Source organism: Argentina silus, assembly GCF_951799395.1.
Source record: "Argentina silus genome assembly, chromosome: 15".
NCBI lineage: Eukaryota > Metazoa > Chordata > Actinopteri > Argentiniformes > Argentinidae > Argentina > Argentina silus.
This window is the reverse complement of record NC_139669.1, coordinates 6,809,566-6,820,086: the sequence shown is the minus strand read 5'-3', so window position 1 is coordinate 6,820,086 and position 10,521 is coordinate 6,809,566. Positions and strand designations below refer to the sequence as shown.

The window sequence follows — 10,521 nt, the reverse complement described above, 5'->3', positions numbered from 1 at the left end:
ACCACTGCCAACATCAACAGGGTTAATCATTGAATTTCACTCAGCAACAATCCATCGTGAACCACAGCACCACTCCCCTAACCCAGACTGCAGGAGGAGGAGGAGGCCACGCTGGGCAGAGCCGCAATGGCCTAGATGCTTTGTAGTGTACAGGGACTTATAGCCAGTCACACAGCCTTATAGCCAGTGACCTTTATACCTATACACCTATATGTGTTTATATACAGATATACCCATCTATGTAAATAGATCATTGGTTAAAACCACAGATTATAACTGCCTGCATCGGAATCCCCCCTCCATCTACCTCTGTCTCTATTGAGAGCAGCTTGTAGAAGCATAGAGATACAGTATATACCTGTAGCAGGGGAGGCTGGTGGAGGTAGAAATCGGAGGACGGGCTCATTGTAATGCATGGAATGGTTTGATTCCATTCCTCATTCTGTTCCATGCATTACAATGAGCCCGTCCTCCGATTTCTACCTCCACCAGCCTCCCCTGACAGGTAGATATGGCGACAGGTGGTGTTGTCGTGTTGCACTTGTTTGTAGTCCTCTGTGTCTCAGTTGGTAGAGCATGGCGCTAACAACGCTTAGGTTGTGGGTTTGATTCCTGCTGGGACCATATATACTGAAATGTATGCACTCACTGCAATGTAAGTCGCTTTGGATAAAAGCATCAGCTAAATGTCATATATATTGTAGCAGCTACCATTCCACACAGGAAGTTATTGTAGAATTGTATTGTAGAACCTGGAGGTAGGGAAGCTCCAAATCTTCATGAAAGGTGTTGAAAGAGCAATTGTTGTCATATTTGATGCTATTTGAACAGAAAATGTATCAGGAATGCATTGATCATAATGCAGTCATATCTCTGCAACATCACAAAAAGGAAAAGCCAACTACATACAGTATTCTGATTTCCTTTCAATTCAGGGGAGACAGACACAAAATGTTTAATGCACCTTAAAATCATACAGTATTGATTGTATGGGATGAGCTATACTATGAACGCACCATTAAAACAACTAAAAGTCCCATAATAGGTTGATGTCAGAAGTCAACAAGCAGTTTCCTAGATCACACTTTAAATGTAATACCACTATGCTAGGGGTTCTGTAAAAAAACCCAACATATTCTCCAATTTGACATAAAGACTCAAGGCTCTCTGACACAGAGATTACAGTGGAAAGCTCTGCTGGAGAGGCTAAGAGGTCAAAGGTCACTTGGTTTGGCCGAGGAGTGGCAGCGATAAGGGACACACAGAGCGCACTGACTATTCATTCAGTTAATACACAGTCAACTGGTCAGTCAGTGTTCCGGAGGAGCAATCAGTGTTCTTTTTAATTGTGATTCTGGAACCGTCCGGTGTTCTTTTTATTGTGATTCTGGAACCTTCCGGTGTTCTTTTTATTGTGATTCTGGAACCTTTTGGTGTTCTTTTTATTGTGATTCTGGAACCTTCCGGAGGCATGGCTTTACTCTTCTCCTTTTGTTGTCTTCTCTTCCACAGAGTATCAGCAGAGTTTTGCAGTAATGTAGGAAGCAGCATTTTTAGAATTACTCAAACTAAGATTGGTTGCAACACATTCAAGCAAATGGGGAATAGTAAAGGTCAAAGTCTCCGTTTTATCCCAAGCAGATGAATAGGCAAAATGTATGTCATTTTAAAGGATTTGGAAAGGATTTCAATGAATGAGAGGGGATGATAATGCATTAGCTTGGTGAAGCTGAATGCTTTGCACCAACTGCAGAGCATGGTGCGATCAACTCAGTATAACCAGACACAATAGGTTAGTGGACAGACATTTATAGGATGCAATGGGCTTACTAGAAGGTAAGTTAAAAATCATCTTTGTACAACCGTGGTCTCAACAGGTTTCCTTGCAACTAAGTTATAAGTTATTGTAATGAAATGGAATTAACACTTTTTATTTTCTGCCTAAACTCAAGATGAACAACATCCACATCATGATTATGTCAAGTGGACATCAACATATTTAAGGGCATCCTAACTTACAAGCTATTAATTGTCTTTTGGGAGTTTTCATAATGTAAACTAGTATAGACCTGTCATTGGGAACTTCCTGTCTCAGAGGCTGTCAGCCAATCAGACACGGCCTATAGAGAGGAAGTCAAGCATGCAGGGGAAATTCCTAAACAGATGCAGCCCTAGTCCACCACAGGAAGCTATAGAGCCCCGTTCACCCCCCCCACAACCCCACCAAATGGCGGATATGCAACACACACAGCTTCCGATTCACATCCGTGACTAACTAGGACGCCTAGCAGACAGTACAAGAAAGTGATTCAAGGCCATGGTTTCTACCTGGATGAATTCATGGAGGGAAGTGTAAATATTCAAAAGGTAAGTTTCATTGCGGGAGACCATGATGAGGATCAATGACCTGCTACATGTACCCATGACCTAAAAATGAGAAGCGGGAGGGTGTGTGTGTGTGTGTGTGTGTGTGTGTGTGTGTGTGTGTGTGTGTGTGTGTGTGTGTGTGTGTGTGTGTGTGTGTGTGTGTGTGTGAGTGTGTGTGTGAGTGAGAGAGAGAGAGTGTGGGGGGGGGGGGGGGGGGGGCGGGTATGCAGAAACACAATACAAAACATGAATACAGAGACAGAGGCAACAACATACAACCCGTTCACTAGCATTAGATAGCATTCATCCCATAGACATAGCACAGTGAACTGCTCTGTCTATCTGTCCTCACTGTAGCTAGCATGATATGCTACCCAGTAGGATATGGCTGAGCTGCACTTGGAGAGCCCAGACAAAAACACTGAAGACCTACAGTACCTTCATGGCTTTGTAGAATCGACACACTGCAAACTGCTTAGGCAAAAGAGACGCAGAACGGGCTGAGAATAACAATCAGACAAACAGTGATTTTCCATACCCAAACTTGTACTCAGGGAGGGCATTTATCAATGACCTCTGCTCAACTCAGAGGCTAAGGAATAACTGAACCATAATTCATACTACACAGCTGAACTGAGCTGAGCCAAGCTGAGCTGTACTGGGCTGGCCTGGTTATGCATCCACCATAGTTGCTGAAACAGTGCCGGAAAGGAAAATACGTTATCTGAACCAGCAAAGTATGGGTCGGGTTGGCCTTGTAATGTGTAAAGTCCCCAAGTAACACCTTACATGCACATTCGTCATACTTACGTATTTAACATTTCCTTGTTGATGATCTGTTCAATTTCCTTGTTGGTACATCAAATGAATTCTTTGAACAGCAGACAGGAATGAAATACCAGACATTCTTTATTTGTATATACAGTAGAAGGCTATCCACCACACGACTAAATTCACAGCAATAGTGCATTTAATACCACATTGACTTCATATTCTACACTCTCTCTCTTTCTCTCTCTTTTTTCCCTCAGCATCGGCCCACAGAGAGGTCAGAGTCAGAGTTGTGATTCTACCCCCCCACCGCCACCCCCCCATGCTCCCTCACTCTCTGTCCCTTAGCATCAGCCTTGAGGTCAGAGATTTTACTTTATATTCTGATATTCTCTGAAGCTTTGAGGGTAACTAGGCTACTTGTCTTTGATGCATCTTTCTGCTAAGATGTGTTTTGTCATTGTGAAAGGCGTTGGCCTTACCTGTCTCTCCCCAATTCTCAACACCTCTCTCTCTATAGGCCTAAATAACTAATGTTGGAGGATAACTACAACGTTATTATTTGGGCAAAAATGCCAATAGAGCAGATTTGAAACCAAACCCCACCCATCTAGGCCTATAGGCCTACCTCTTCAACACTTATCACAGTTAAACTGATGTATAGTTGCCTAATCAGCTACGTCAGTATCAACCTGCACACAACAGCAGTTACTACGGTGGCGGCCTATAAAGCCTTGTCTCTCTCAGGAGACTCAAAGCGCTTCAGCAGTTGTGAGAAGAGGCTAATCAAAGCCTAAACTAGGTTTACTCACAAATTGACTTGGCCCAATAGCACAACCAGTTAATCAGTTAATTGTTTAATCAAATGACAACTTAGACAAGGCTTACATGCTAGTCAACAGTTTGGCAAAAGAGGGAAACCAATGTGATGAGAGTGAACTTCTTTTGTTGCCCTCTATCGGCCTCTGGTGGAGAAATACTGAACAACAAGATGCTTGAAAAGTGGCATGAGCAATGAGGTGATGTCTCTGGTTGCTTGGATACGCATGCATCTCGTGTGGGAAGCCCACTACACAGTTTACAGTGCAGATTTATGTTTGACATAACCATATCTATCAGAACCCAAACAGACTGAAATTACACGCATCTACACATTTGTCTATGTCTATAGTGTATCATATTGCATTCTGAAAAACAAAGGGTATTGGGACAGATCAATAATGAAGAGATCAATTTGGCAAAGCCTGGCCACCTGATTTATGAATTTACAAGGGTTTCTGTATGTCGTATTGCGTTCTCATTGAATAGTTAAATGTTTGATACACAGGAGAAAAGAAGCAACACCAGTTTCTAACACATAGGATAAAGGCTACTTTGTTTGGGGTATATCTACAGCACTGTAGCTTGCATTAACGTTCAAAAGCCATGATCGTGCATTGGCCATTTTAAACCCGTAGGGGGCACTGAGTGGCTACTTCGTAAAAGCCATGCTTGTTGTGCCAAACCACCAATTGTCATCTAGACAGGAAATCGCGGTTACTTCAAGTTATTGTTTACTTTTGACGTCTTGCTACATCTTTTGTAATAAACTCCTGAACTAAACAAACAAAATGCAACGCAATTCATGGTCTTCATTTGATGTTTATTAACAAAGTTGGCGGCTCAGTAAACATTGGTTTACCTGTGTATTTGCATTATTTTCGTTTCGGTTTTACTTTTTGAGACTTGTTAGAGCGCGAAGAAATTGGTGATGGCGCTACGACCAAGATCGGCCGGACTGGGCGATCTCCAACCGAGAAGATCAACTCGTCTCCGAAATAAAATCACGTATTTAGAGGTAGGTACCATACATTCAGTGTAAGCTTTTCCGCCTTCCTCTCTTCCAAAGCCACGTAGCTGGCTAGCTGGCAGAGAGAGAGAGAGAGGGGAAGAGAGAACACAGAGCACATCACGCCGAGCGTGCTAGCCAATTCAGCCTGTTTAGCCAGGTACTAGCACACGCATATCTGTTTGTATGAGGAGGCAAGATTGTCCACCTACCTGTACAACATCAATGGTAAGTTATGTCATATTTTTCTAAAACAACCGAATGACTGCAGAGCACGTTTACAAGCTTGCTGACTAATGTCATAAAGTCATCACTTACTCACTCAGTCTTTGCCAATTTAAGAGTCTGCCAAAGTTTGTGTTAAACCATTGTACAACTAGCTATGGTTGTTGGCCTATGCGTTTCTTTCTCTGATGTTTTGGAATCGGAATCGTAAAGTTAAAAAAGAGGCAAGATAACTTTCACAATATTAGCCAACCAGCAATCAAGTGCAACTAGCATTTATAGCTATCGTATTTGCTATTGACCACCACCGAAATTAAAATGAATTCTTTGTTGTGTGCCCCCAGGATACAGAGTCAGAGACGTCAATACAAGGGTCTTTGCAGAGCCAAGCCATGATGGATGATGATGATGATGTTCAGACGACTTTTGAGCATCACTCTCCACTCCAGCATGATGAAGTCACCTCGGAGGCCGGTAGTACCGAAGTACCGGTAGGGTTTTGACCTCGCCCTGAATTGCATCATTGACTCCTTTATTATTAATTTGCTGTTAACATTATGGAAATTGTAGCCATAACATACTCGCATTTATTCGTATTGTTTGTATTGTTGTTGTTGTAAATCACTGAGACAATAGTTTTTTGTAAAAAAAAAAAAAAAAAAAAAGAAGGAAGAAAGAAAAAAAAGCGCTATACAAATATAGATGTGATGATTGATTGATTGAGCTGTGACATTTCTATTTTTCACCTGGTGAAATGAATATCTTTTCTACAGGGTCTGAAGAAGTGTGCTGTAGTATTGAATAGAATCAACCCAGAGGATGATTCTGGCAAAAAGGAGGATGACGAGAGGGATGACGTTCGGAAAAGTGGGAAACCTGCCTCTCGAATTCCTACTTTCCATAGCTCATTGGCCAAAAAACGGCCAACCGGCAGTCATAGCTCAGAGCTAGCTGCTCCATCTCTTTCTAGGAAAGAGGCCTTCAACCAGAGTCAAACAACTGAGAAAGTAAGCAGCATTGGAGACACTTCAAGATCAAAATTACCAAGTATTAGAGAAACGTCTCTCCAACTGCCATCAGTTCGTCCAGCCAAAGGCAACACTGAAACCTCCTCTCGTGCTAGCACCCCAGAGCAAAATACCACTGTCCTGGATGTAACCCTACCTGACCAACAGAAGAACCAGTCCCTGTTATCGATGTATCAGGCCACACAACAGCTCCATCCCATGATAGTAAGCCCGCGACCAGCCATCAGGTCAGAATCAGGGGACCATGACCCTGAACTACTACCTGATAAGACCCAAGACTTCACCACTCCCGACCAATCTCTGTACTCGAGTGGGGGATCCTTCACCCAAGCAACACAGCAGGCTCCAGAGGAAGAAGTTGATGCTCAGGTTGAAATGGATAGTTGCCCTGTTGCCTCTAGCGGTGCTGAAAAGGAATCCTTTGAGGTGGTTGAGGGTGACGAAGACGAAAACGAGAGTAATCTGGATCAGGCGGAGAATGTAGAAAAATGGTACGAGGAACCTCCCTGTGAGCCCATGAATTTGAAACTTGTATTAGAAGAGGATGACACAGAGTCTCCATGTGAGGAGGAACGTCCAGTTGAGAAGTTGGGCATTGAAAGCCTCCCTGAATCTGAGGTCACTAACAGGAATGACGAAGAAGAAAAATCTATCAACAAGGAAAATGTATCTGGAAAATGCTCAGCAGTTCCAGAGGGTACTACAGATGCTGGTACCGATGCCGCACCAGTGCCCCAGAGGACAACCAATACCAGTCAGTCAAACAAGGTCAGGTGTTATGTCATTTTGGACCAGTGCTTGAGATATTTTTACTCTTAGGATTCAAGTGGTTAGTAAGGCAAATTTTGTAATCCATACTGATGGAAGACATACATGTAGATAATCCCTAATCTTTTTAAACTTGCTTTTAATCTTGTTGTTTTTACTGACTGTGCTTTTGTTTAGATTTTTATGTGTCTATCTATTCTTATTCTTTCCATGGAATGTAGTGTCTTTGAGTACTGAGAAAAGCACTATACAAAATGAATCCATTATTATTATTATTATTATTATTATTATTATTTTGATCATTCTAATGTTACCGATTCTCCCTTTGTAGACATGTGGCTGGAGCTTCCTACTCTTCTGCTTTCTCCCCTCCTCCCTGCTTCTTATCGGGGGGTTTGGTCAACACATTTGGCACTATGGGATTCCCTCGTCTGTGTCCAACTTGATGGTCCAACTGGAGTTGCACTGGCTGGAGGGATTTCTGCCTCAAGAGCCTTGCAGCTTCGATTGTCGGTAAGAAAGTTTATTTTATCCAAAGAGTATCATGAAAGCCTTTACAGATTTGCAACACTCGCAGCTTTTTTTGGGGAGGGGGGGCGGGGGGCGTTTGAGATTGATTGATTAGAAATGTTTTGTCTCTTCATCCCAATCAGTGTGAACCTGGTTGAGAGCATCCCTCAGGGGCTTTATCCAACTGACTCCACACCCCTGCCAAGCATTGCAGAGGCATGGCTAGATCTACTGAACAAGGCAAACAGCTCTGTCGACATTGCAGCCTTCTACTTCTCTCTCAGAGACACTGAGCCTAGTGCTTTGCAGGTAAAAGAGTGATTTGTCTTGTCATCAATCTCTTTTAAAGTTATACAGTATGTTCAGGTGTCTCTCTTGATTCATGTGTGCACATGTATTTTGCAGGGAAAAGAAGTCTTTAAGCAGCTCATGCAACTTGAGTCAAAAGGAGTGAAACTACAGATTGCTGTCAATGGCCCTCAGTCTGCTACTCAAGACACACATGAGCTAGCCAAAACAGGTGCATGCACTTTAGGTATTCCAGGAACTTGCATTGATCCCTTTAACCAAAACAGGTGCAGGTACAGTAGGTATTCCAGGAACTGAGCATTTGAGAATATTCATTTTTTAGGTTATGCTGATACTCTTTAAATGGGATAATGTAATCAAACACTGTTATTAGATAATGTGCCATGCTATGTGTTTTTAACCTTTGCTCTGTTCCTCTGTCTGTCTCAGGTGCAGAGGTACGTGAGGTGGATCTCCAGTCCTTTACAGGAGGCATAATCCACACCAAGTTGTGGGTTGTGGATCAGAAGCACTTTTACCTAGGAAGTGCCAACATGGACTGGCGATCCCTCACCCAGGTATTTTCTTAATGATATCCTCTAGATCATTTGCAGGTTTATTACATAAGACATTTGTAACACTTTTAGCATTTATAAACATTTATTTCGAGGACCTCTTTGTTGAAAAATGTAATTGTTTTTCCTGATTGGGTTTTATAATGTTGTATTTTGTGTTTGTAATTGTGTATACAGGGCTCCCTCATAAAAGAGACCTTTGTCTCAATGGGACTCCCTGTTTTAAAATAAAAGTTGAATGCAAATATGTCTCATCGTGTATTATTATCTAATACCTTCCTTTCTTCCCTTCCTCACCTGCCCCCCAGGTGAAGGAGGTGGGAGTGTCTGTGGAGAACTGCAGCTGCTTGGCACAGGATGCGTCACGCATATTTGGGGTGTACTGGTACATTGGTGCTCAGAAAAATGGTTCCCTACCCCCGTTCTGGCCTGCCCGTTATTCTGCCCTCTCAAGCTCTGAACACCCGCTGACTCTTAAACTCAATGGAGTCCCTGCTCGGGTCTATCTGTCTGTGAGTTGTACGGCCTATATCTTTGACTAACTAATCCCTTCCACTTATATTTTGCATAATGCTTCTGATAGTAAAATCGTCCCTTTTGTTTCAGAGTGCTCCTCCGCAGATAGCAGCACCTGGACGCTCTGACGACCTCTCCACCATCCTCTCTGTGATCTCAGACGCCCAGAAATATGTCCACATCTCGGTCATGGACTATCTTCCTCTGTCCCAGTTCACTGAGCCCCTCAGGTGACCATTATCAGCACTCAGTGTTCATGTGGCCCAAATCTTTCTTTTTTGATTAGGACATTCACCGTATGCATGCTGTGTGTTGTTTTGAGCAAAGTGAGGTCCAATAGGAGTATGTGTGTGTATTTATTAGGTTCTGGCCTGCCATCGACTCAGCCATACGGGCGGCAGCATGCACCAGAGGGGTGGAGGTGAATCTGCTTGTGAGCTGCTGGCAACACTCCCCAGACGCCATGTTTGTCTTCCTGCAGTCTCTGACGACGCTCAACGCGGCTCCCCTGGGTTGCAACATAAACGTGGTACCTAGGATGTTTCCATTCATTCTCTCCACCTTATATTTTGTGCCTTCAGTTGTGCCCGGTGGCGTTTTGATGATGTACTTTTCATGATGTGTTGCACAGAAAGTGTTCGAGGTGCCCTCGACACCAGAGCAGAGGAAGATCTCTTTTGCACGGGTGAACCATGCGAAGTACATGGTGACGGACAGAGTTGTCTACATAGGTACTGTGTATGTCACTGCTACCGTGCATTTTACGTGTTTTATGAGAGACTCAAACTGACAAGTTTACAATTGTCACATGTTTACTAGGCAGACTATTGAAACATCAGTCAAAATGCTGTGACCTGCATTGCCAATTGAGTAACTTGGATAACGCTCTGTCTACGCAGGAACATCCAACTGGTCTGAAAACTACTTCACCAACACTGCAGGTGTTGGGTTAGTGGTTAACCAGACCGGCTCTGAGACCCGTGAGGGTCAGAGGACTTTGCAGAGTGAACTGCAGGAGGTTTTCCAGAGGGACTGGGCATCAGAATACGCCCAAGCTCTTTCCAATGATGATGTAAAACGCTGTGGTAAAAAATATCATTAAAATATCTACAAACTGTATCATCCAGAGGCTTTTGGGGGGCATTTGCACTCACCTGTATGTAATAGACATTTGCAGGAGTAGTTACATAAGACTTGAGGCTTAAAATCTCACTTGTGTTTCATTACCCTTTGTCCGGCTACACCATGTATTTTACTGTATATTTGGAATTATATCTTATGTTGTATATATATTTTTGACTTGCGCTTGCTTGGTTGTGAGAGTGTATCAATAGGCTATTGAATTAATCTTGCAGGATTGGTCACACATTTCACACATTTTGAGAGTCGTTGTTTCTTTATCAAAACAAATGAGGCATTTGTTATCTATAAGGGTAGTCTTTTTTTCAACCTAGTTTCATGCCTGGTGCATTCTGTACTGTTCTGTACTGTTGTTTTTGAATTCATTCTTATTTTGTAAATAAAATGTTTTGGTTATTTTGAGTCCCTGGAGTTCTTGTCTTAGATCAGAAACTAAAGCTGTATTTAAAAAAAACTTAAGGACCAGCAAGTTATTGTGGTAACCCTGAACATAAGCAGAGGGATA

At 42.7% G+C, this 10,521-nt stretch overlaps 1 protein-coding gene across 2 annotated transcripts; it reads left to right on the top strand.

Moving 5' to 3' along the window:
- Positions 1-2,245: 2,245 nt before the first annotated feature.
- Positions 2,246-10,412, top strand: pld7 (phospholipase D family, member 7). Of its 2 annotated transcripts, none has more exons than XM_083686460.1 (13): positions 2,246-2,367; positions 3,399-4,975; positions 5,536-5,682; positions 5,965-6,987; positions 7,319-7,500; positions 7,641-7,806; positions 7,903-8,032; positions 8,236-8,363; positions 8,669-8,872; positions 8,967-9,106; positions 9,240-9,405; positions 9,508-9,607; positions 9,776-10,412. In XM_083686460.1, exons 2-13 carry the CDS (start codon positions 4,889-4,891, stop codon positions 9,976-9,978), a joined length of 2,676 nt encoding a protein of 891 aa, XP_083542586.1. In that variant the 5' UTR covers positions 2,246-2,367; positions 3,399-4,888; the 3' UTR covers positions 9,979-10,412. The 2 variants fall into 2 exon arrangements, with proteins under 2 accessions (XP_083542586.1, XP_083542587.1); XM_083686461.1 differs by having other exon boundaries at positions 2,247-2,367; positions 7,903-8,017.
- Positions 10,413-10,521: the final 109 nt, after the last annotated feature.

Excerpts from the sequence above, each read along its gene's own strand:
- pld7 (XM_083686460.1), top strand. The coding sequence starts at position 4,889 with ATGGCGCTACGACCAAGATCGGCCGGACTGGGCGATCTCCAACCGAGA. Across the intron at positions 8,364-8,668 it reads ACTGGCGATCCCTCACCCAG|GTGAAGGAGGTGGGAGTGTC; the intron begins GTATTTTCTTAA and ends CCTGCCCCCCAG. Across the intron at positions 8,873-8,966 it reads CTGCTCGGGTCTATCTGTCT|AGTGCTCCTCCGCAGATAGC; the intron begins GTGAGTTGTACG and ends CTTTTGTTTCAG.